General features: G+C 35.4%; 1 protein-coding gene across 4 annotated transcripts in view; it reads right to left on the bottom strand.

Moving 5' to 3' along the window:
• LOC138705039 (GPALPP motifs-containing protein 1) overlaps positions 1–26674 on the bottom strand; it is a 72310-nt gene that overhangs the window by 7119 nt on the left and 38517 nt on the right. For 3 of the 4 annotated variants that reach the window (XM_069833604.1, XM_069833605.1, XM_069833607.1), the window contains exons 2-3: positions 13535–14146; positions 3048–3230 (exon numbers count right to left, since the gene is read on the bottom strand). In XM_069833604.1, the coding sequence (XP_069689705.1) occupies positions 3048–3230; positions 13535–14140 (789 nt within the window). In that variant the 5' untranslated portion in view covers positions 14141–14146. Of the gene's footprint in view, positions 1–3047; positions 3231–13534; positions 14147–14655; positions 14790–26674 lie in introns of all 4 variants that reach the window. The other variant, XM_069833606.1, reaches the window with a different exon arrangement.

Genomic DNA, 26674 nt, shown 5'->3' with positions numbered 1-26674 from the left:
AGGTCCTCAAAGCTGGGGTCCAGATCTTGTTTCGGAAAGTGTTGTAATTGCATGTTTTGGAAAGTGTTGTATCACAAATGCACTAGACAGGAGTAAGGATGACAGTCTGTGGAGGGATGTTCTGAAGATCAGTGATGATGATACAGATGCCTCAAATAACAGTTTCAATGAAGATGATCACATATGACAATTTTCATGATATTTGTGTTTTTTTAACTAAATCTGTTGTACAGTAAGATAATGACTTTATAAAGCACTTCTCCTCTATTTGCTTCAAGCCTGATATCCATTTTTAAAAGAAAAAGTGGGAGTAATCTAGCATTCAGGATTGTCTTGGATTCAGAGAAATGAGTTAAATTAAAATCAGTCCCTTTGTGAAGAGAAATAACAAAACAGAGACTATTAATACTACACCATTTAATAAAAGTCTTGTTGTCAATTTAGAATGCAGATTACTAACCAGCCATTATTCAACAGAGGACTGAATACTGACGTCAGTTTTCATAATGACTATAAAAACCTACTCATTCATTTGGCTGTATTAAACCTCTGTTGCTTGGAGATGAAGAGTTAGATATACTGTATAGAGAAGAAAGTATTGGTGTACTTGTGTGAATTGCATAGGAACCAAGATAACAGAAACATTATCAGACTTTCAAACACAAGGAATGTAGAAATAATGAAAGAAAACCTAATGAACCACGACCTCTTCTATGTGTTAAGGACACTTTTGATTTCAGCAAATGTCAATGGTTATTCAGCTTAAGGAATGAAACTTTAATCTCAGTGTGTGCCCTGTTAATGGACCATATTGGGAATTTAATATTTATTAACCTTATTGCAGCTCCACGCTCCCAGTTTGACAACCTTCATGTGAAAATCTAGTTGGCATATAGTTGGTGATCAGTAAAAGAACTCTGTAGCCATAAAAGGAATTTTACATCTATGAATCCACGTGGAAAATGTTAGAAATTTAGGTGAGAACTAGTAGTTCTTATTTTTAAACTAAAGGACTGGTGGTGTTCATGTGCAAAGTGTCGAGTCAGATGTTACATGTCTGGTACAAATCAAGCATTTACAATTCTTTGGTCGGCGGGAAAAGGCACATAAGTCAAAAGATTAATTTTTCAGGAGAGACTTTCTTTTTAATTTCCTCTTAACTGAATATAAGTATAATAACGAAATTCATATATGTTGGTTAAAGTAAGATCCTTTTCAATTTAAAATACAAGAATTTTTTTAATTTAAAAAATTAGAAAAAATACTAGACTTATTAGTAGTACTTATTTATTTATTTAACTTGGTAGAGATAAGGCCATCAGGCCTCCTCTGCCCCTCTACCAGGGGATTACAACTCTAATATGAACAATAAAATTACAATTAATATTAAATTTACAATCACAATTACAATAAAAATTAAAGTACGACAAGATTACCTGATTAATGAAAGCTAGACATTTTATCATAGAAGTTAAGAACAAAGAATATTTTTGTATTTACTGAATTACAAATTAAACCTAGAATAACAAAATTCTATAGTGATGAAATTACCGGATATTGAAATATTTTGTGATAGATTAAGAGAACTATTTACAAGAAACCATGTCTGAACGAGTCTCAATTACTGACCAAGTGCCTAGTAAGTTTGCGTTTGAATTCAATTTTATTTCGACAGTCCCTGATACTAGCAGGTAACGAATTCCAGAGTCTTGGCAGGGCTATTGTGAAAGAGGATGAGTATGAGGAGCTGCGATGGGATGGTATTGTTAGTATTGTTTCATGGCGAGAGCGTGTGTTCAGACTGTGGTGGGAAGAAAGGTAAGTGAAGCGAGACGACAGGTACGAAGGAATAGAAGGGTTCAAGATTTCGAAGAGAAGGAGAAGTGAATGTAAATTTCTTTTCTTATCTAGTTTAAGGCAAGCTATTGTTTCCAGGAATTGGGTAATATGATCATATTTACGAACATTGCTTACAAAACGTACACACAAATTATGAGCACGTTGAAGTTTCGTTTTGTTGTCGCTGGAAAGGTCAGTCAGTAAAATGTCAGCATAGTCAAAATAGGGAAATACAAGTGTCTGCATAAGGGACTTTTTTTTAAGCAAGAGGGAAGATGAACATTTATCCTTTTTAGCACATGGATAATAGAATATACTTTTCTGCAGGTTTCTGTGATTTGCATGTCCCAGTTGAGATTATTATCCATGTGAATGCCAAGATTTTTTACCGAAGAACTGAAAGGGATATGCACTGTACTTACTTTAACGGGGGAAATGTCGAGGTGCTTTACAGCGTCAGTTTGCAGTTTGTGTCCTAATATAATTGCTTGTGTCTTTCCAGGATTGATATTAAGATGGAATTTCTTTGTCCATGTCACAATCGAGTCAATGTCTTCGTTCAATTTATCTATAGCGTCATTTACTCGGTCTAAGCGGGAAGAGATGTAGCATTGAAGGTCGTCAGCATACAAATGATAGTTACAATGCCTTACAAGAGATGTAATATCATTGACACATATTGTGAACAACAATGGTCTGAGTACCGACCCCTGTGGTATATCTGATGTTATGTTAAGCCAGGAAGAGCTTCAATTCCCAGATACAACACATTGTTGTCTTTCCCGTAAGTAGGATTCGAACCAACTCACAACAGTCTCTGACAAATGCAGATTTCTCAATTTATGGCTGAGCAGGTCAAAATTTACAGAGTTAAAAGCTTTGCTAAGGTTAAGAAGTGTTAGTATTGTTACTTTATTAAAGTCGATTGCTTCACGAATGTCTTCTGTCACTTTAAGTAGAGCAGTGCTTGTGTTGTGTCCAGCTCTGAACTTATGTGATTAGGTACAATAGAAAAATAGACTTTTTTGACTTATGTGCCTTTTCCCACTGACCAAAGAATTTTACTCTCTTCTGAGTTTCTTAAAAACATTTATGGGAGAAGTATGAGATAACACATCATCATAATGTGGAAATGAATTAATGTATTAGAGGTAAACTCTGTAATCATTAAACATATGAATGTCTTGTATATGTACACACATACGCACTTGTAAATGTTTCTTCTGATGACAATTTGTAGGTGTGTCTGTCCACACAGATCGATCACCTTTTTCCAGTTGAGGTCGGGTTCGAAACTGCCTTGGTCCCAGTCCAAAATCAGCCATTCGATCTGGAGGTAGTTCCAACATCCAGGATTCACGTTTCATTGCTGTGAGTCCTTCACTTTCACTCTAGGGAGGAAAAAAAGCCAGTAGTGATAGCTGTAAAACTCAAATGTGAGTCATCTGTTATATATACAGATGTACAGTACACACACTTAATAATGAGTTCTAGATAGGTACCATTGTTATAGTAGTAAGTTGTGAATATGATTTTTGTGAAAATGAGATAATGCTTTTGCTTATTGATAATACCATAGTAAAATTATGCAAGTAGGCCTATATAATAATTACATTGAATAGTACATTTCATTATTATTATTATTATTATTATTATTATTATTATTATTATTATTATACTGTATTATATATGTGTGTGACTAATGCCTACCAACTTCACTTGCATGATTTGGGTTCCGCATACTGCGAATAGAAGGCAGGACTGTTACCCATATAATATTATATTGTGTAAAAAGTTACACCCAATTTGGAATGCAAGAAGTATTATTTATTTGTTTTAACACCATGGTTACCTTAAACAAACCATAACCATGCACTGTAAATCTACTCACTCAACTGCTTCACAAAATAATAATAATAATATTAATTCTTGTACACAGATTACACTAGCATGTATAAAGACTGGATGTAACTTTGTAAACATCTGGTATAACTATTTCTCAATGTACCTAGTTTATTAACAAACAAAACCAATGTCATCTCATAAAAAAAACTTTACCCCTAGAATGATGACATGAAATATGTAAGTATGCCTTGAAACTGGAAGTTATTCAGAGTCAATGAAATTATAATAAGGAGAAAATGGAGCTGCGATGTAATGAGAATGGCAGATGAAAAAGATCTAATGACATCCAAAAATATAACAGACAAGCTGAAAAGTGAATCAAGATCTGCTGGTCAGAAATCAAATGACTGAGTTACATATCGTCAGATCTCGTAAAAGAATCTTTCTATGCTATTGGGAGTAAATTAAGATATCCTTAAAACTTACGAATATTAAAAGAGAACAAATCTATTTCTGTACTATCATACTTCATGGTTTATGCAACAGCAGTCCACTGTGTAGCTAATAACTAGGATGGAAGTTCGTACACCGAACCTGTGAAGTTATGAGTATAGCTCGCACAAGAAACGATTACCGAAAACCAATGGTGGCGTTGCTGTCTGACATGTGTATGTAGGCATGCTAAGGGGGGAGAGGAGCGAGCCATTGGAAGTACTGTCATCTTCCAAGAAGATGAACAAATGAGGACATCGCTGTGAAAATAAAGAATGTAGCAAGAGAAAAATTCGAAGCTAATTAAAAGCGCAACATATGTTTACCAATGATATAATAATACCGTGCGGTACAAGACACGCATTCACATGCAATGGAGCAAACTAAAGTCGTAATGTATTCTATCACAACGCAAGACTGATTGTATCGTCATTTCTCTTCTGACTGTACTCTTGAATATCATTCAAGTTATCTCGTGACCTTTCCTCTCGCCCGCTCTTCCTTATCGCAGTGTTTGATTCGCATTCCTTCTGTTGGTAATCCGTACTTGCGAGACCTATAACTACATTGCGTTTATACACATTGTGTTGTTTACATCAACTTAGGGTGGTTTGGGGACTTGTACAGAGCTATGAGAATGTTTTTGCGTATTATCTTGTGTCTCTTCACTATTTAATTCATTTCGACTTCATAGAATTTCGAATATGCTGGATTTTTTCAAGAACACTCTTTACTTTTAGTTTAACCCTTTTATTGTTATCAACAGATCCTTGTATAAAGTTCTTTCATAACACGAGGGTAAGTATTGTGTACGCATGGTTGTTGGAGTCGGCAATTTTCTAGACATATACTTTTCAATGAAATATTTGAAATGTGGATTCTGAAGTTTATACTTATTGGTTTTTAAGGAACCCGGAGGTTCATTGCCGCCCTCACATAAGCCCGCCATTGATCCCTATCCTGAGCAAGATTAATCCAGTCTCTACCATCATATCCTACCTCCCACAAATTCATTTTAATATTATCTTCCCATCTAGTCTCGGCCTCCCCAAAGATCTTTTTCCCGCCGGACTCCCAACTAACACTCTATATGCATTTCTGGATTCGCCCATACGTGCTATCTGCCCTGCCCATCTCAAACGTCTGGATTTAATGTTCCTAATTATGTTAGGTGAAGAATACAATGCGTGCAGCTCTACGATGTGTAACTTTCTCCATTCTCCTGTAACTTCATCCCTCTTAGCCCCAAATATTTTCCTAAGGACCTTATTCTCAAACATCCTTAATCTCTGTTCCTCTCTCAAAGTGAGAGTCCAAGTTTCACAACCATACAGAACAACCAGTAATATAACTGTTTTATAAATTCTAACTTTCAGATTTTTTGACAGCAGACCAGATGCCAAAAGCTTCTCAACCGAATAATAACAGGCATTTCCCATATTTATTCTGCATTTAATTTCCTCCCGAATGTCATTTATATTTGTTACTGTTGCTCCAAGATATTTGAATTTTTCCACCTCTTTGAAGGATAAATCCCCAATTTTTATAGTTCTATTTCGTACAATATTCTGGTCACGAGACATAATCATATACTTAGTCTTTTCGGGATTTACTTCCAACCCTTTCACTTTACTTGCTTCAAGTAGAATTTCAGTGTTTTCCCTAATCGTTTGTGGATTTTCTGCTAACATATTCACGTCATCTGCATAGACAAGAAGCTGATGTAACCCATTCAATTCCAAACCCTCTGTGTTATCCTGAACTTTCCTAATGGCATATTCTAGAGCAAAGTTAAAAAGTAGAGGTGACAATGCATCTCCCTGCTTTAGCCCACAGTGAATTGGAAAAGCATCAGATAGAAACTGGCCTATACGGACTCTGCTGTAAGTTTCACTAAGACACATTTTAATTAATCGAGCTAGTTTCTTGGGAATACCAAATTCAATAAGATTATCATATAAAACTTCTCTCTTAACCGAGTCATACGCCTTTTTGAAATCTATGAATAACTGATGTACTGTACCCTTATATTTCCATTTTTTCTCCAATATCCGTCGAATACAAAAAAATCTGATCAATAGTCGACCTATTACGCCTAAAACCACACTGATGATCCCCAATAATTTCATCTACATATGGAGTTAATCTTCTCAAAAGGATATTCGACAAAATTTTATACATCAACAAAAGTGATATTCCTCGAAAGTTACTACAGTTAGTCTTGTCCCCCTTCTTAAAAATAGGTACGATTATGGACTCCTTCCACTGTTCTGGTACAATTTCCTTTTCTCAAATTGCAAGTACAAGTTTATAAATTTTGCTAGATAATGCACTTCCACCCTCCTGTATTATTCTGCTGGAATTTGATCAATACCTGGAGACTTGTACTTTTTCAGATTTTCTATTGCAATTTCGACTTCAGAAAGTGTGGGTTCTGGATAAATGGCTCAGGAGTTTGTATTTGAATTTCGTCCCGATCATTTCTATTTGGCCTATGTATATTTAGTAGTTGCCCAAAATAGTTTTTCCATCTGTTCAGGATTGAATGAGAGTCTGCAAGCAAGTCACCATTCTCATCCTTAATCAAGTTTACTCTTCCCTGATATCCATTTTTAAATTCCTTTATACCCTTATATAAATCTCGAATGTTTTTATTTTTACTATTTGTTTCTACCTCATTCAGTTTTTCCGTCAAGTAATCTCTCCTTTTATTCCTAAGTGTACGACTTGCTTCACGTCTTTTATTGAAATAATTATCTCTATTCTCCTCAATTGGATCCTGTAAGAATTTCAATTTTGCCTGTTTCCTTCTTCTACTACAATGGAACAATCTTCATCAAACCATGGTTTCTTTTTCTTAGTTTCATGATAGCCTATGCTCTGCTCAGCTGCAATTTTAATATTATCTCAGATATTGTCCCACACGCTATTAACATCTAACTCTTCCTCAGCTTCGTTGTAAGTTGTGAAAGCAGCAAACCTATTTGAAATTTCAACCTGATAACGTTGCTTAGTTTCGTCGTCCTTTAATTTCGGAATATTGAATCTACTAATATTAGCTTGTTGCTCTACTTGCTTGGCTACTGATAGTCTTTCTCTTAATTCTCCAATTACCAAATAATGGTCAGAATTACAGTCTGCCCCCCTGAAAATTTGAATGTCTATTATACTAGTATGTCTCCGTTTATCTATCAAGATGTGATCTATTTGGTTGTGTGTCATTCCATCTGGAGAAGTCCAAGTATATTTATGTATATCCTTATGGGGAAATGTTGTGCTCTTGACAATTAAATTTTTTGATGTGGCAAAGTTGACTAACCTAACTCCATTGTCATTACTACTTGTGTGTAGGCTCTCTTTTTCCAGTTGTTGGTTTAAAAATATCCTCCTGTCCTACTTTAGCGTTGAAATCCCCTAATAAAATTTTCATGTGATATCTAGGTAAATTCCTCATAGAAGCTATCCTTTATATGGTCGTCTTTCACTTCTGTAGGGGAGTGAGCATTTATAACTACGATATCGCACCATCTACCCTTAAGTACTAAATACGATAACCTGTCACTGATAAATTCGACCTTTTTTACTGCTGATTTTATTCTTTTATGTACAAAGAATCCTGTTCCTAATTGGTGATTAATGTTTCCTTCCCCATAATACAACAAGTAATCGCCTACTTGTGATATGCCATTCACATCTAACCTAACTTCTTGTATTCCCACGAAGTCTATTCTATATCTAGCTAGTTCTTTTGCTACTAATGTTATCCCTCCTGTTCTTTAAAGACTAGTTACGTTCCTTGTACCAAATCTTATAACCTTATTCCTTTGCTGTGGTCATGCCGGAGAATCAGTCCCATTCCGAGGCTTATTGTTAGGTTTCATAACACGCTGTTGTTTACGGTGATGGGTTGTTAGTCCTTCGCCCAACCCCCAAGCTGGAGGACCACCCCTTATCGGCTGTCCACGACTGCTTATTCAATATATTCGCAGCTACCCTCCATATCTGGAGGCCGTCTCCTCTATCCGCAACCCGAGGACGTGCCATGCCGTGGTGATAGGGACACACAATACACAGATTCTGAAGTTTATAGAACGAAATATTTACACATATCAGCATCAGGTACAAGTCATAAAAAGTGGACCGGTCTGAACTAGAATCACTACACAATTTCAGATGTTCGATGTGTCTTTTAGTGTCACAATGTTTTTGTAAATCACAACTCTTTTTAACTTTTATGTCTAACTTACACATTTTACACAGTAATACATTTTCGTCCTTGACTGAAAACAGTCATCTCCAAACTCTCTAAAAAGCACAGGCAAAGTTTCAGATTTTATTGGCGGCATTTTAATACACCTTCACTAGATTACAACTGCATTCCAGACGAAATATTTACTTTGTAAACATAAAATAGCCATGCTGCCTCGAATCAACCTATTAGAACGGAGTAAGAATATAAAATCCGCATCCATTAAACAATGAATAAACAGACCTGCCTCCATGCGACGTCTTTCATTGTGCATATGAACCTTAAGGTATGTCAGTGAAGTAAATAACTGAAGTCATCCTATAGCCAGTGTTCCTTAAACTTGTTTAAGCCGTGTTTAAGTTATATTTTGGTGTCCAAACTTCATTCCCTACTAATAACAATTAAACTGAGTGTACTGAAGCATAAAAATAACTAAACCTCATTCCATACAAGAAGACTCAGCTTTCGGTGCTGGACCCGGACTCATTTCACCGGCATTATCACCTTCATCTCATTTAGACGTTAAATAACATAAGCTGTTGATAAGCGTCGTAAAATAACCTAGCAAAAAGAAGAAGAAGAAGAAGAAGAAGACTCAGCATGTAAACAAATGCACATATTCGAAATCCATATTAGTTCCCAGTCTGAAAACATAAGCTGTTGTACAATTTCGAAGATTTAATAGGAAACATGCTGTTTACTGAACACGAAAAGGAAATACGATGATGATATATGAAGCAGTTGGAAAACTAATAGAGGCTGTGAAGAAGGAATGTGATTTGTTGGTGGGGACAAGCCTGACACACTGACCATTTGTAAGACAAGCAAGTTGTGTAATTTGGCTGCCTCACAACTTTTACACACTCAGTATAATATTATAATGATAATCTACACTCTATCAGGTCACATAAAAAGAACATAAATGTATTTTAGTATTTAGGTATTTTGTACATCATCTCTCGACTCCTTACAGCTCTTCACATGACTCTGACCCACACTTTGGAAACTACAGGTATGGGCTGTAATTGTTGAGACAGTTGCCAGTTATTCAGGGCTCAAACATCATACAGGGAAACCTACAAGAAGCAGTCTCCTATTTTCTGCGTGGACACTTCTACATTTTTGTAAAATCCCACATGCATTCAATGCTTTATGTTAGATTGTAGTTTAAAACAGAGTGTGAATCAAGCTCCTTCTTGAATGGGGGAAACATTCAAACAATTTCTCATGTATCGACATTCTATGCATACCAAAATTTTTTTAAATAAGCTATTTGGCATTTCCTCATTTACATGAGCGAAAGGCTATACTAAACACTGTAATATAGGAATTAGACAAATAATATTCACCAGAAATTGCAGTGTACATAAGTCATTTTAAAGTCCGAATGGCTCAGCTCTTTGGCAAACTACGTACGCTGTATGGAAGTTATGTGCAGTTACCTCAATTTCCTCTTTATTTTTTTCTTCCCACAGTCTAAACTCTGTTGTCAATGCTACTTTCGTTTTTTTCTTTCTTCTAATATTTCAGAACATTAGGTTAAGGTTAATTAGCATAAGTGTAACTGTTTTTTAAGTGGGCACCAATGTTTTGTTTGTAATGGTGGTTACATCACCCACTCACGTAAACCCCCAGTATGACTGAAGGGCCACATCTGTCATTGGTTAATGGGTCCATCGAACCTGGCCGGGAGGAGTTTTAGAGTCCACCGACCTTTCTCACAAGCACCACTTGTGGAACATTTCTACGCCATGGCAGGCCAACGTAAGAGATGAAATAGCATTTCCTCTATTTCTGATGGTGTGGTTATACCACCATTACTCGGTCCCCAGAGCCTTATTTGTAAAAGCAGGTTGCACCACGAGCAGGTTGAGGTTGGGTTTGCATTCAAAACAACATGTTAAACTGGATCACTCACTTCCTTTCCCAGCGTTTCTATGCTACAAAATACAATGACAGTACTTCCAAATTCCGACAAATAAAAATGGGCTTCCCACAAGGTGCAGTACTGAGTACAACCTTGTTTAACATTTACATCAGTGATCTTCCCTTGGCTGCATCAAGCGCAGAAATAAAGACAGCTCTTTTTGCAGATGACATGGTCATGTGGACATCTTCCCCACAAATAGTCAAATCCAAAGCTTCAATGGAAAAAGCTGTATCAAGCGCAGAAATAAAGACAACTCTTTTTGCAGACGACATGGTCATGTGGACATCTTCCCCACAAATAGTCAAATCCAAAGCTTCAATGGAAAAGGCTCTGATCCTATTAGAAAAGTGGACTGACAACAATTTGATGGGCATAAATACTGATAAAACAACATTTCAAATATTTAGCTTGAAGAAAAAAATCCCTAAACTAAATCTACAGTTCAAGAAAACAAACCTGAGTCAAACATATGAAACAAAATATCTAGGGACAATTTTTGATTCAAAATTATCTTGGAGAAATCATATTGAAGCACTAGTAAACAAATCAACGAAAAGAATTTCAATTTTAAAGAGATTAGCCGGAGCAAGTGGGTTAGTAATCGGCAGACTTTGAACACCACATACTGCAGGGCCTACCAAGAGATCTGTGGTCAATCAGCCACACCACACAACACAAGGCAACACGTCGGTTGTGGTCCGCAACCCATGGAACATGGAAAGCCAATCAGCGCCCAGCTCCTCATCGAACTGCTCCAACCAGGACTATAAATAAGGAGCAAGATATCCCTCTAATTACCAGTTAACCCTGAAGACGAGGAATATGAATATCCTCGAAATGTCGGTGGATCATCAACTTGTTATGTGGCTGGAAGCCCGAGAACATTTTGAATTATCATGTCGCCAGGAAACCTTCAGTAGTTATTGTAAAACCCTTCAAATGTTCTGCATTTGGACAAAGGGTATATGTTGGATCTGAATGTACAGATAACCAGTGCTTCACAAGATTTCTACATAAAGTTTCTAAATCTTTACATAACAGCAACCAAAGAAATGCAAAAGAGGTTGCCACTTTGTTTCATTATGTTTAAGAGCCGGTATTTCTTGGTACAATCTATGTACAGGAACAGAGGTTTTGAAATACACATCTTATCAATATACTGCAACTGTTATTCTACCTTCCTTTTATTTTGTTTTATACCTGCACACAGTACGATGTTTTGTGATGTCTTAGACAGAATGATACTCAATGAGCAGACATAATTTTGTAAATAGCTTCTTACAAGGAAATGCCTTCTTTTGATAACACTAACACAAGTTTCATTTGATACTTTAATCTACATCTACATAATAAAATACCGATAATCATGAAAAAAAAATAGTCTAATTTGATGTAAATCTCAATCATGTATCATTAATTGAATACCCATTATTTATAAAAAAAAATATATTTCATATGTATCATTCCCTGAAAGAAGAAATGTAAAATGTAATGACAACAATAAAATAAAGAGAAGAAAATACTGGTATGGATAAAATCCAATTGCTTAGGAGAAACCATTGTAAATATGAAGTCCAAAACCACTTTTTCGGTATCAGGCATGCCAAAACTTGTATTTCGGGCAAATTTTGAAATCTAAGTTTACAGCACTATAATACTTTGTCTATATACATTCCATAATGAGAAGAAAAAAAATAGGGAGCTGAATCCCAAAATCCATCATGAGATGTTAAAAATGAATCACAAGATATGTTGTTGTTGTTTTCTAATGCCAGGTGTTTGACAATAAAGTCATTTGACCTCTTGCACTCCAATATTTTTCAAAGATATAATCATGACCAGCCAATGAAGCACAGATTTTGAGGTGTTCCGAATCCATTTCTTCGTTTGAGTTGCACAATGGGCAGTTAGGGGACTGATATATTCCAATTCTATACAGGTGTTTAGCCAAACAATCATGGCCTGTTGCCAATCTAAATGCAGCTACAGACGATTTTCGTGGTAAATCGGGAATTAACTGTGGATTTTGATGCAGAGAGTTCCATTTTTTCCCTTGGGATTGTGTTATCAAATTTTGTTTGTTGAAGTCTAAGTATGTAGATTTAATAAATCTCTTCACAGAGTAATACGTAGATTTAGTAACAGGTCTGTAAGTAGCAGTGCTGCCCTTCTGTGCTAAAGCATCCGCATTCTCATTTCCCAGGATTCCACAATGGGATGGTATCCATTGGAATACAATTCTTTTATTGAGTGATATTAATTTAGAGAGCATTTTAGTTATTTCTGCTGTTTGAGATGAAGGTGTGTGTTTAGAGACGATTGATAGAATAGCTGCTTTGGAGTCTGACAATATAACTGCATTCCTAAATTTATTGATGTGGCATAGAAGATTCCTGAGACATTCACTTATTGCAATGATTTCACCATCAAAACTTGTTGTTCCATATCCAAGAGATCTATAAAGTGAGAAGAGACAGCACGTAACACCTGCACCGGCACCTTGTTCTCTGGAGATCAAGGATCCGTCGGTGTATAAATGAAGCCAGTTTTGTGGAGGGTACCTAATATTAATTGTCTCTAAACACAATTGTTTCAGTATTTCAGTGTTTACTTCTGATTTCAGTATTTCTTCTGTTAAATTTATATTATATTATATCTGTATCCGACAGATACCCTTTTGCAGCCGAATTACAAGATATGAATAGTATTGAATATAAAGTTAGAAATAGATATTTATTTTCAGCAGTCAGTTTGCAAATCAACATTTTCGTAAGGATGCAAGAGACATTTAACACAAGAATGTAAACTGATGTGGGATAAAAATGGGATTTCAACAGTTTTGTTTTCCACCACTGTGGACTAATAGCATGTCTAACTATGAAACAAGCAAGCCCAAGTTCAAATCCTGGTTGGAACAAGTTACCTGACTCAGGTTTTTCTCAGGGTTTTCCCATTAAGAATAAATGCTGGGTAACATTCGGCACTGGACCCTGGACTCATTTCGCTGGCATTATCACCTTCATTTCATTCAGATTGTAGATAACCACCACAGTTCATAATTAAAGTGTCGTAAAAAAAAGAACTGTCGAAAAAAAAAAAAAAAGCAAATTTGCATGAACTTGCGGTAAATCTTTATGAAAAGGTCGACAACAATGAACTCACGTTTTTGGTTTTATTACCTCTTCTGCCAGCTTCCTCTTCATCCTCAATGCTCTGCTTTCTACTTGTTGTTGAATGTAAGTTGTGCTCTCAGTTCCCTCAGGCAGGGGTATGGGGCCCACAACATCTTTGTCACTATCAGCAACAAAATTATCTAGTTTCCTTCCTCTTTCAATAGTAGAAGCAATCCTCAAATCAGGAGGCAAAGCAGGACCATACATCTCGTTATCTTTGTATGATTCTTCATCTGACATCTCAGCATCCAGTATCAGCACCGAGCTATCATCGTCATAATTTGTGTCTTTTGAATTTGTCTGAGAGATTTGCAGTGCTGTGTCATCCTCTTTTAAATGAAGAGGCAGTGCTGGACCAATTCTGGGAAACTCATTTTCTTGAAAATGTGGTATATCATGTGATTGAAAAGACAAAGAATGAACTTGGGATATCTCATCTTTGGAATCTGTCCCAGCAGGTGAAAGACGATTTATCAGCTCTGATGGTAAAACTGGACCAATCACGTCATTAGAAATCTCTCTCTGTTCAGACTTCGAGGTTTCTTTACTTTCGTCTAATTTCAGTTTCCTCTGTAGATGAGGAGGAAGAGCAGGCCCAATAAAATTAGACATCTGTCACTAGAAAGAAAAGAAAAAACAAAAATTTACTGACCCTTACAGAGCAAGCAAGCTCTATAAAATTAGACATTTGTCACTAGGAAGAAAAAAGGAAAAAAAAATTTACTTTTACTGACCCTTACAGAGCAAGCAAGCTCAATAAAATAATTAGACATGTGTCACTAGAAAGAAAGAAAAAAAAAAAAAAAAAAATTTACTGACCCTTACAGAGCAAGCAAGCTCAATAAAATTAGACATCTGTCATTAGAAAGAAAAAATTTACTGACCCTTACAGAGCAAGCAAGCTCAAAATTGACATCTGTCACTAGAAAGAAAAAAAAAATTACTGACCCTTACAGAGCAAGCAAGCTCAATAAAATAAAACATCTGTCACTAGAAAGACAATTTTTTTTTTATTTTAGTAGGTTATTTTATGACGCTTTATCAACAACTTAGGTTATTTAGTATCTAAATGAGATGAAGGTGGTAATGCCGGTGAAATGAGTCTGGAGTCCAACACCGAAAGTTACCCAGCATTTGCTCATATTGGGTTGAGGGAAAACCCCAGAAAAAACCTCAACCAGGTAACTTGCCCTGACCGCAAATCGAACCTGGGCCACCTGGTTTCGTGGCTAGACACGCTGTTACTCCACAGGTGTGGACTCTAGAAAGATAAAAAGGAGAATGAAAACAAATAAATAATTTTACTGACTCTTACTAAGTAAGGTAAAGTGTAACACAGGGTTAATGTGACATCAACTCTATAAGACTATTTCACACAGAGACAGAATATTGTGATCAGAGTAGAGTGCACATTTTCTTCCTCAATGTTACAAGTGCTATCATAATGGTAGTTTATATAAAGGAACAAATTTTGTACATTATCAAAAGATTTCAGTTTAGATACATTTTCAAGGTCATAATGAAAGTTTTGGACTCCTATGTACATTAAAAGAAGCAGGTTAAGGTGTTGTGATGCATGCACAAAGATTGCAGGTTTAATTCCTGATGGAGTCATAGACTTTCTCCATTAATCTAACTCTTTCGGCTGCACCATGGCCCTGGGGTTTACTCAGCCTCTTAACTACGGTTACCAGATTATTTTAATGAAATGTAGGACACACAATAGTTCAAAATGTAGAACGTTATATGATACAAGGAAAAGTGAATGTCAATATCTAAAATGCAACTAAATTGCATGTATCATATATACATTTTATTGAAATATTCAAACACACAACTATCAATGAACCTCATAAATTATAGATAATATTACGCAAAACACCAGGCTTCTTTGAAATAAAATTATGAAACTCTGCACAATTTCAGTTTTAAAAATTTAGTTTTGTATCAAAATAATAATAATAATAATAATAATAATAATAATAATAATAATAATAATAATAATAATAATAATATGTCAGACTTAGTTATAAAATAAATCTCGTAAATATTTAAATAATCAATATAATAATACAGTAGGCCATGTGGCTAGATTAACATTATTTTATATGCTAACCTTTTTTTTTCATTAGACATTTCAGAACTAAGTTGACAAAACCAAATTCAACTAAAGGAATATATGAATGCAAAATACAGAACTACAATAAAAATAATTTCATGTTAAAATATTATAAAACTTAGATCTTCCTAATTCTCTCATTTTTCTCACTGTTCTTATAAATTTGTTCCATTAAATATTTCTTATTGTCCTTGTTTCTGCTGTACTAGAAACCAATAGCCTTCAGTACTTTCTGCAATGAGAAATGTGAAATTTTAATTTGTAGTGTTTCATATTATGTGAGCTTCTGGTCTTCTTTGTATAAAGCAAGTACTGTCCGTGCTAAAGCTTCCTGATTAAATGTGTTTAATATAACAGAAGAGTCGCGATTACGTTTTTAAAAGGGCTTTTAAGCTTTTCTCCAAATTCATTTTGTTTAATGTACCGGTAACTATACACCACAATTTTAGACACACCCGTCACTTTAAGTGTTCTTTCCAAAAACATTAATAACGTAAATTATCTTCCATTCATTGCATTGTCATATTCACTGTGGAAAAGACCTAGATATAAACACGACTTCCTTGGTATCAGAGTGTGTCCACACCTGTGGAGTAACGGTCAGCGCGTCTGGCTGCGAAACCAGGTGGCCCGGGTTCGAATCCCGGTCGGGGCAAGTTACCTGGTTGAGGTTTTTTCCGGGGTTTTCCCTCAACCCAATACGAGCAAATTCTGGGTAACTTTCGGTGCTGGACCCCGGACTCATTTCACCGGCATTATCACCTTCATATCATTCAGACGCTAAATAACCTAGATGTTGATACAGCGCCGTAAAATAACCCAATAAAATAAAAAAAGTATCAGAGTGTATGTAATGTCCTCTACCCAAGGTTGCCAGATTTTAAATCTACCAAGGAGGGACATCCTTTTTCATCATATAGGCTATAGTACTATATTTTGTGTTAAAGAAAGAGTGATATGAATATGGGCAGAGTTGACATTTTCATGACTGTATAAAAAATAATAAAAAAATATAAAATAAAAAAAATCATCCCGCAGCCGAAGAAAGTAATATGAATCTCAAAAATGCAATTTAAATAAAAGACATATTGTAGATACAGTTTTCCAAGTACAAAACATCTGGCCGTAAGTAACATCATGTTTCTCTGGCGTCTTTCTGAAGGGCTTGTGGTAATAATGTTATGCCAAATTAACTTAATGACTTAACAATAGTTGTCTGGCATCACAAGTGACAAAATATTTAAATTTCAATGTTTATTAATTGATAACATTGACATAAAATTTATTGATACCTAAATTCATATTTAGTTTGTGCCTTACATATTGCTGCTCCGAACGCATAATTTAACATACAGTATACATTTTTAGAGCTTTCCACATATTTATCACTGGACTTAGCATTTTCAACAAGCTTCTTTCCATTCTCTGTGCCATGCATTTCTGATGAACGTCTCTTTTTAAATGTTTAGAAGTATCATATTCACCACTGAATTCGTTGTCACAAAACTTACACTTGCCAAAATATTAGTTTTTTTCCAATGTGCAAACCTACATTGTTAAGAAACTTTATTTAAATTAATGTAATTATTTAAGCCTAGAAGAAAAAGTTACTAGGTGACGATAAAATTATACAAGAAATTTTAATTTTCTACAGGCGAGACTTTTTGTCCGCGTCGAATCGAAGCGGAACTTTTATATGAAAATTGGGACATGTCCCGCCAAACCGGGACTTTTGGCAACCCTGCCTCTACCACCTATTTTTCTCTAGTGGGTTATTTTACGACACTTTATCAACTGCTATAGTTATCTATGAAGGTAATAATACTAGCGAGATGAGTCCATGGTCTAATGCTGAAAGTTACCCAGCATTTGCTCTTAATGGACTAAGGGGGAAACCCTAGAAGACACTTCAACCAGGTAACTCGTCCCAACCAAGATTTGAATCTGTCTGCTAGTTTCACAGTCCTATCACCTACTAATTAGAAAGCAATTACTAAGCACACAAATCACAATAATATACATAATCTTGAATGAAAAGTAATTGTAAATGACGTGTTTAAAAATTGAACTTAACTAAGCTACAAGCAGATCTAGACTCAGAGATAATACTAAAGAACATTAACATATTGTAGAAACATTCTGGCAAATAGGTATATGGCAATAAGTAATATACCTCTAACTCCTCTTGTTACTGATTGGCAAGGTTCGCCCTAATGTTTAAATTCAATTGCAGGAAGTTTCCTTCTGTATTAAAAACACAGTATCCCCAACCCCTCTTGTTACTGACGGCAAGGTTCACTCTAACGTTTATATTTCACAGTGGAAAGTTTCCTCTGTATAAAAAAAACAGAGTATAGAAGAAACAAATAAAGCTCTGTACTTCATGATCATTTCTTCCTTCTGGAAAACATGTATACTTCTTCACTAAAGTGCATCGTGGTGCACATGTTAAAACTGAATTACTACTATGTATAAGCTTTCCATTTCAGTATTCTGCGACAACCAATAAGCAGATGAACCAGTGCAGTATTTCTTTTGCTGTCCACTCTGACATGTTTAGGGGGGCCATTGCACTGTTGCAACATTTTTTGTTGACTGCTATGATAACAAAAAACTATTGAATGATTATGATCTTTGACAACAATCATGTTGCAATGATGAGTTGGGACTAATTCCATTCTTTCCTGAGTCGTAATCCAATTTAAAACTAAAATGTTTGTTTCTCAAAATGTAGAACATTCAAGATTTAAAAAAAAATTCCTCCCCAGATGCCAGACAGAAGGTTAAATTGTAGGACATGTGCGGGATTTTTTGGACGTCTGGTACTCCTAGTCTTAACAGAAATGAGCATGGGTGATATTTGCTTGAAGGCAAAAGCAGCAAGCATAAGATGACAACTAATGTTACTAATGCCGACTGCCTAGAAATGGTGGAAGCCTTTATCTCCCACTACCATACAGGCCTTCATGGCCTATGACAGGAATACCTTAACCTTTTAGTTACAAAACTGAATGTTCTACATTTCTAGTAGTACTTAAGTAAACACATTTGGAACATTAATGGCTGGTTTCACCAACCTTCATTATCATTATAACGTCTCGTTAAATAATTTAATGACACGTTAGTCAGTTTTTGTGTTTCACCAAGTATCATTATTGCTAACGCATCTTTAAATTCATCGTTAATTTATTACGACCTATTCGTCGCGTTAAAACAGTAACGATGCGTTAAGAAGTCAACAACATGGCGGACGTAATTATTCGATGATGAAGTTCTTTATTTAGAACTTCAACATAACGACGAACTTATATGTTGTAATAACACTCGGAATAATCATTTTGAAGATTAAGTGATAAAGAATTCCACGAAAGCTACACATTAAGGAAATAAGTAGTAAGAATGATTCTAGAAGAAACTGAATACCGGTATACTGTATAGGTTAGAATACGACAGATAGAAATCACCCACTTAACGCCTCTTCAACACATTCTTCTCGCTTTAAGATAACGTTGCGGGAAGTTTTGAAATGGTAATTGATGATATGAACGGGGTATCAAAAGCTGTATTGTCTAGATATGTGAATAAATTATCAGACGTACTATCAACATTACAATAGTCATTATTTCTATAGGCCTAATAAGCTTATAGCTAAATTTTATGTTGTCATATACAACATAGATTGTGTACATGTTCCAATCGCATGGTATATCCTGGCAGTAATATAGCCAAAAGAATCTGCAATAGAAGAACATATTTTTCCTTCAATATTCAAACAATTTCACAGGCCTATGTAACGCTCTGTATAGAAAAATTGTGGCTAAACTAGCGCTGAGGTAGTTTCCTTCGTACTCTGCTTATACACCTTGCACATACGAATCTGTGACAGTTTACGTTTGATTAGTTTAGGTTTTTGTTATGCCTTGCATATATGATCAAATGCATTACCACAAAAAATCCCTTATAAATTCAACGATTTTCACTTCTGAAACCAGCAGAACTACCTCAGCGCTAGTTTATTGAAATTGTAATAGGTTAGAATACGACAGATAGGAATCACCCACTTAACGCCTCTCCAACAGATTCTTCTCGGTTTAAGATAATGTTACGGTCTAGACGGATAGCACAACATTCCAAAGGCCTTTTAAATGAAAAGGGTGCAAAGAGGTTTTCTTTTAGGAGACAATGGATACCCCTTAAAATTCAATTTAATGACACCTCTCCTGAATCCTGCCACACAAGCATGGCAAAATTGTTACTAATAAATTTGTATGAAATACAGTGGAAAAGTAGTATGCAATTTATGGTAGAGGCGATTTCCCGTCCTAAATTTAGGCCTAATATAACTGCTTAGAATGCTTTGTGTGGCATCAATTTTGAAGCTGTCGACCTTATAGTCCGCTAAATTTTCTTAGATTTCATTTAGAAGTTACAATTTAACTGCTCTACATTCCTATTATTTACATTTAGAAACAACTGTCTTGTTTTTTAATTGCGGTGTGACAACATACTGTATTTAGGAAGATGTTCTTAAAATTACTGCCTCTTACCCGTTTGCCTATGATTGTTCCCTCATGCCAAACAAAGTCAGCCATGATCATATGTAACCAATGAAATTCGCGATTTCGAAGCCATGGTCGTATGAAAAACAAAACATGCAAGATACAAGTACAAAATCCCCTCGTTAGTAAACGCCTGTTAATTTTAAAGATACGAGGCTTGGTGAAACAGTCAACTTTTAAAGATCCCGTTAAAATTAAACGATCCATTTGTTGACAAGTCGTTTGTGCTGATTTTAAGAAGCTTGGTGAAACCAGCCATAAATGTAGTAAATTAAGATTGTTTCTGGGCATGAAATACATCAATTCATTTATCTCACTGGAATAATATTGTTGATCATCTCGACCAAATGGTGATACCTGCTAGTGTCCTGCAATGTTCGAACACGAGAGAGGCAACCAAGACATTAAAAACTTCGTCTTATTTCATATGAAAAACTAATCGCAAGATATGTGCTAAACTTCTTAAGGGATTAAAGCATGACAGCGAATATTTTTATGATAAGGTGGAACAAACACAACAGGCCTCCTCCTACAGAGCGAGTGTCTGTGAATATCGAACTTCGCTGTACTCGACAAACTTTAACCGAACATAGCATCTGTAATCCACAACACTAATACCTGCATCATTAAATTTAATAGTGCCAATTAGTTTAAATATTGAAATAACTTAAATTTATCAATTTTATATTTTTCATTGAACAGTTTTACAATTCTCATTGTCTTTATGCTAATTTGTTCTTTTTTTACGTTTCTATCACTACTTTCATCAACTACATACCAACTGTAGCCTACTGAAATACAGTGTGATTCAAGAGGAGTTATCACCACTTATGGTGCATATTTCCGAAGATATTTTGAGAAAAAAATGTGATATAAACAAGGGTTCTATTCTCATTATTTTCAGAGTTACACTAATTTGAAGTTGTTTGTAAAATACCTTTCTTTCTTTAGTTTTAAGGGTAAAAGAATATTACAGATAGAGAATTAATTATTCAAAAGTATCATTTCTTTAATTGGCTAGTATTCTGAAGCTAAAAATGTGTTGTGAATTCCATAGTTGCTACATACAGAATTTTTTTTCGATTTTTAACTACAAAGTACATTTTTCTTATGTACTTATCACAACAATTCTTACAAATCATGCCACTCTTGTAGGTGCTTTAAGACTCTACATTAGGATTCGAAATTGAAGTGTAAAGAATCACATTGCTAGAAGTAGTGTGATTTGTAACTATTGTTGTGATAAGTGCGTAAGAATAATGTAATTTTTAGTTAGAAACTGAAGGGAAAAAAAATCTGTACAAAGGAACCAAGGAATTAACAACACATTTTTAGCTTCAGAATACTAGCCAATTAAAAAAAATGATACTTCTGAATAGTTCATTCTCTATTTGTAATATTCTTTTACCCTTAGAACTAAATAAAAAAAAAGTTATTTTACAAACAAATTCAAATTAATGTCACTCTGAAAATATTGACAACAGGACCCATGTTTATATGACATTTTTTACTCAGAATGTCTTCAGAAATAAACTCCATAAGTGGCGGTAACTCGTCGTGAATCATCCTGTATAACACCAGTCAACAAATTTTGCAGTTCATTTTGAAGTACTAAATTGTTATAATTTATGAAAAATTTTAAGTAATGCATTTCTTGGAGTTATTGTGGCAATGGCTTACATTAACACATGATTGTGGCGCTGAAACTATCACTGTGCACGTATCCTGTCCTAATATTGGGTGTATGGCGATGATGTCCACCATTCATCATGCCATGCTGTCCACCAAGTCCTGCAAAGATTTTAGAAAGGTAAGGTTCCACTTCCCCTAAAATGCTGCACGCATTTCGTTTAGGGTGTCGAAATTGCGATGTCGGACATTTTGATCGAGCATATGCCACAGGCGTTCAATATGATTTAAGCTGGCTGGTCCAGAGTTGGTATCCCGATGTCGTCAGGGTACTCCATCACACAGCGAGCATCATGTGAGTGGGTGTTGTCATGCATAAGGATGAAATTTTCGCCAGTGAATGGAGCAAAGGGGATTACATGGTCTGATAACACCTCCACTATGTATCGGTGCACATTCAGAATGCCTTCATCGACGAAAACAAGCTTCATTTGGACCTCAAAACTGATATCGCCCCATACCATGACAGAACCACCTTCAAACAGCGTTCTTTTGGGAAAGTTTCAAGGTGAATATCGCTCCCCATGCTTTCTCCATACTCTCTAACATCAGGTAGGTGGAAGCAAAATCGCGACTCACTCATGAACAGCACCATTGAGCACTGGTCCACATTCGAATTCCAGTGTTGATGCGTGAACTGTAATCACACTGTTCACTGCTGGGGGTGAGCTACGGAGTTATTGCAGGTCTTCTTGAAGTCAAATTGGCTTCCCAGAGTCTTCATCTAACATTTCTCTCACTCACAGTTTCGAGACGATTTCTGGCCTGGACCACAGTCATATGGAGATATTGCAAGACATGGAGAATCAGAAACCTGTCATCCCTGGTGGCCTAATTCTGGTCGTCTGTTGTTAGTACCCAGTTTACAGAATCACCGTAGAGTATGTTGGATGCTTTCACAAAGGTATTAGCTACAAAGCGAATAATTCATCTATCCTCAACTAACAAGACAGCTCTTGCAATGTCTTCTCGAATAAGAAGCATTTTAACTTATCAAATTGAAACAGAAACTGAAACTTATGACAGAAAAGGTGCCACACATTGATAATTCATCAATAGGGGTCAGTGTAAAACTGCAAAACGTAAAAGGTTTCATTACTGGTCCGTGTTGTAAAACCATAAAGCACACAGCCTGATGCTTAGGGATAGAAATTTGCTCATGGGGTGGTATTTTGTGACCTCTTATATCACATTCATCTCCAAACATGTTGAATACATCTCTTCTTAGTCATAAAACCTATTCAGTTTAATAATACTTTCTTTAACTTGGTGGTTTATTGACAACGATTTGATTTTTAAGAAGTGATCCACCTATTTTGCTGATCAGTGTAGAATTCGTCAAAACTAAGTGGGATTTTGTGCAAGATTTTCATTTTACATACAACCAAACGAGTGCAGTGATGCGAGAGGAAAGCTATAAATAAACAGTGAAAGACAATTGGCGACAGTTCTGCAGTGATAACTAAGATGGGTATTGGTAAACAAACAAATGTTTAAACAACGACATGCGACTTTGAAGAATTCAGATAGGCTTATCCTAAATGAGAATGATGTTTTTTAACTAATGGCAGTTACTTAACTTACATCATTCACCCATATGAAGTCAGTTATATAGACCAATTTACCGACAGAGTCATTGCCCGACAGAGTCATTGCCCAGGGTGGACTATAGGAGGCTGGTCTATGCTACATGCATGATGAGATGAGATGATGGAGATTTGTTGTGATGCCACAGGGGAACTGAAGTTTCCCCCTCCCCCCCCCAAAAAAAACTCCTGTGTTACCTGGATTACGGGCTTGCCCAATACAAGTTATAAATCGGGAGTATGCCAGCGATTGAACCTGGATTATAAGTGGACCTGTGGCAGCATGAGAATGATGCAATTTGTAGTAAAACATGAGAATTGAAACAAAAACAATTATTTTCCTACATATGTATCTTTCAAGCCCCTTCCAATGTAAGACCAATGTGGGACAATTGTAAGAAGCCTTTATCAGAAGATTATCTTCGTTCTCACTTACCTACCATATTATTACTTATCAGTTCGCTCTTACAGACATTTCTAATACATTAAAACTGCACGACCTTCCTATAGGCACCGTGCATGGGTCTCAAAATCGTACTGGTGGCGCCGCGCAGTGTCTCAATTCATAATTAACTACAGGCTCACAGTCATTCATTAGTCATGTGTGATATAGAAATTACACGCGGCTTTCTGCTGATAAAAAGTTGTAATATTAGTAAGAATGGGTTCATTGATTCATAGTGTTCTGCCCAAGGGCAGGTCTTTCACTGCAAACCCAGCAATCTCCAGTCTTTAATTATTTTATAGACTCAGTGGAAAGTTCAGTACTGCTAGAGGAGTGTAAAAGTGTAACTACAAAGTTCCTGAAATATCAGTGAAGTTGTTTGGCATTTAAATCAGATTTCAGACCATTAAATGAGGGTGAACAGTCATATTACGAAAACATTGGTATACTTATATTTGATGTCATGACGTGTATAATATTTGTGTGTATAATGTCTCTATAAATTACATATTTTAATGCGATTTAATTCTAAAAGTAGTCTTAATTACACTTCCTGAATAATGGGCGAATGCAAATTCTCTAAAACACAACACATAATGAACAATATCAACATACTACCTCTGATTGAGGTTCTGGCTGATATGTACATCTGTTATCAGGCTGTACATCTTACTTGACGATATGTGTCATAGGAAGAACAATATTGTTTGTATGCATATGAAGTGAGACTATTGTAATTTGTAGCTAGTCAGCGATATATGCAATGGAAGGGAAAAGGAACTGGCCACTCTACCTCATGATATTCTGGCCTAGTTGCCTCATAAGTGGTGCCTTGTTGGTATCACTTGTGAGGTTCAGACTTCTCTTTGGACAGTTGAATAAACAACAAGATCAACATGCGGAAGCAGTTCAATTGATAGTTTGTGTAAAATGTTATACTGTATATTTTAATTCGCTAAATGCACCTTTCATATTGACATATTGATTTATTGATATAGTTCACAAGTACAAAACTTAATAATATAACAAAAGATCTATAAACAAATGTAGTTCTACATACTAAATATACAATTTCCTAGACTCATTATTTTATTGCAAATCTCAATAATTTATTGGTTCAAACTTGCACTTACGTCTGGTTTTAGTGCATGTTTAAACCAATCGTGATAACCATTAAGACATTAAACCTTATTTTATCTGCTCCTTTTCACAATTTAATTGTAATTATTTATGTCTTACTTTAATAATAACTTATTATTCCAATTAGGTGATCAGATGTCGACATATTGTAAGTCATGAACCTGAATTAGCTGACTCAATACATTCTATATGTAGGTTGTCTTTATTTCTTACAATATTTCCTTGTCAGCAGAAACGTTTGCATAACTTCAATGAAGACTACCGCATACCTGCTTAAAAACAAACTTGACAAGTTGCTTACATAATCAACCTCAATTTAGTTTCATTATTGTGTCGCATGTACTCATTATCAATTCATTACTATTATAATGCCTACTAAATTTATTATAAATGCATTATTATTGAAATTAAGACATATTAGTAAAGCCATTTATAAAGTCAAAATTATCTTCTGAACCTTTACTAAATAATATAGCTATCTGAATACATTAATAACTGCCTTAATTCTCTGTTTTCAATTTTTATTATTTTAAAATCTTGACGTAATTCTATCTTATATTCAAAACCTGTCTGCTTATCTAATTTAATTAATAATAAGTGTTTCTAATTTTAGGAAAATTTAGTCTTTGGTGATGCCTATCTCTTAGTAGGTAGTTTCGTTCAGTATCTATAGTTTTGATTGAATCTACTTTATTTCTGATAGAGTTTCTATTTGTCAATTTACCTCTTAATAACTGTTCGTCACCTTCTCCTACTCCATCGGTCGGTAACGCACAGTTCCTCCATATTGTAGCACTTCCTCTCGCGCACCCCGGACTACCAACGGCATGTGGCATTCTTAGAAATTGATCTTCACTTTCGCTGACTTTGCCGGTTGATCCACAATCGCTTCTCCTTGTTGAGTTTTCACTTGCGCGCCTCAGCCTACCCTCACTGGTCGTTCTCTCAGTCTGTGCCTCAGTTCCCCAAACAGCATCTACACTGGTTCCAGCATCTTCTTCCATACTAGGTTTTCCTTCTTCACTCTTCTTTCTTCTAAAGGGGTCTGTGAAAACAGTGTTCTCTAGTTTACTTAAGTATGCTCTAATATCATTCACTCCCGTAAGCTCACCAATTCTTCTATTTGTTATTTCTGATTTCTTCTGCCCACTTGATGAGTTACTATTCTTATTAGTCCTCTCTACGCTTCTAGACTTCCTGTTTCGTGATGCACTTCTTCTGTTTACGTGTGGTGTAGATGATGCTCTATTTCCACAAGTCTCTATTTCCTTATTTCTGTTCTTGTTACCGCAACTGAATAAATCCTCAATGTTTTGATTATTTAAGGACTCTACGTTAACTATGTTTCCGTTTATCTTCATTTTATCTTTTACTAAAGTTGCCCTAAATCCTTTCCCTCGAGCTTCTTTTAATATTGAAATTAACTTCTTTCGTTTCTCTCTAATTTCTTTTGCAAAGTCATTTTGTATGAATATATTTGTGCCTTTGAGTTGATGCGTATTGGCAATGATGTGTTCTTTGATAAAGTAACTGTTCAATTTCACAATAATTGGTCTTTTATTTCCCTTACCTATTCTATACGCGTTATTTATCGCACTTATGTCCAAG

This window comes from Periplaneta americana, chromosome 8, assembly GCF_040183065.1.
Source record: "Periplaneta americana isolate PAMFEO1 chromosome 8, P.americana_PAMFEO1_priV1, whole genome shotgun sequence".
Lineage (NCBI taxonomy): Eukaryota > Metazoa > Arthropoda > Insecta > Blattodea > Blattidae > Periplaneta > Periplaneta americana.
The sequence above is the reverse complement of the archived record's forward strand: the minus strand, read 5'-3'. Positions and strand labels throughout refer to the sequence as shown.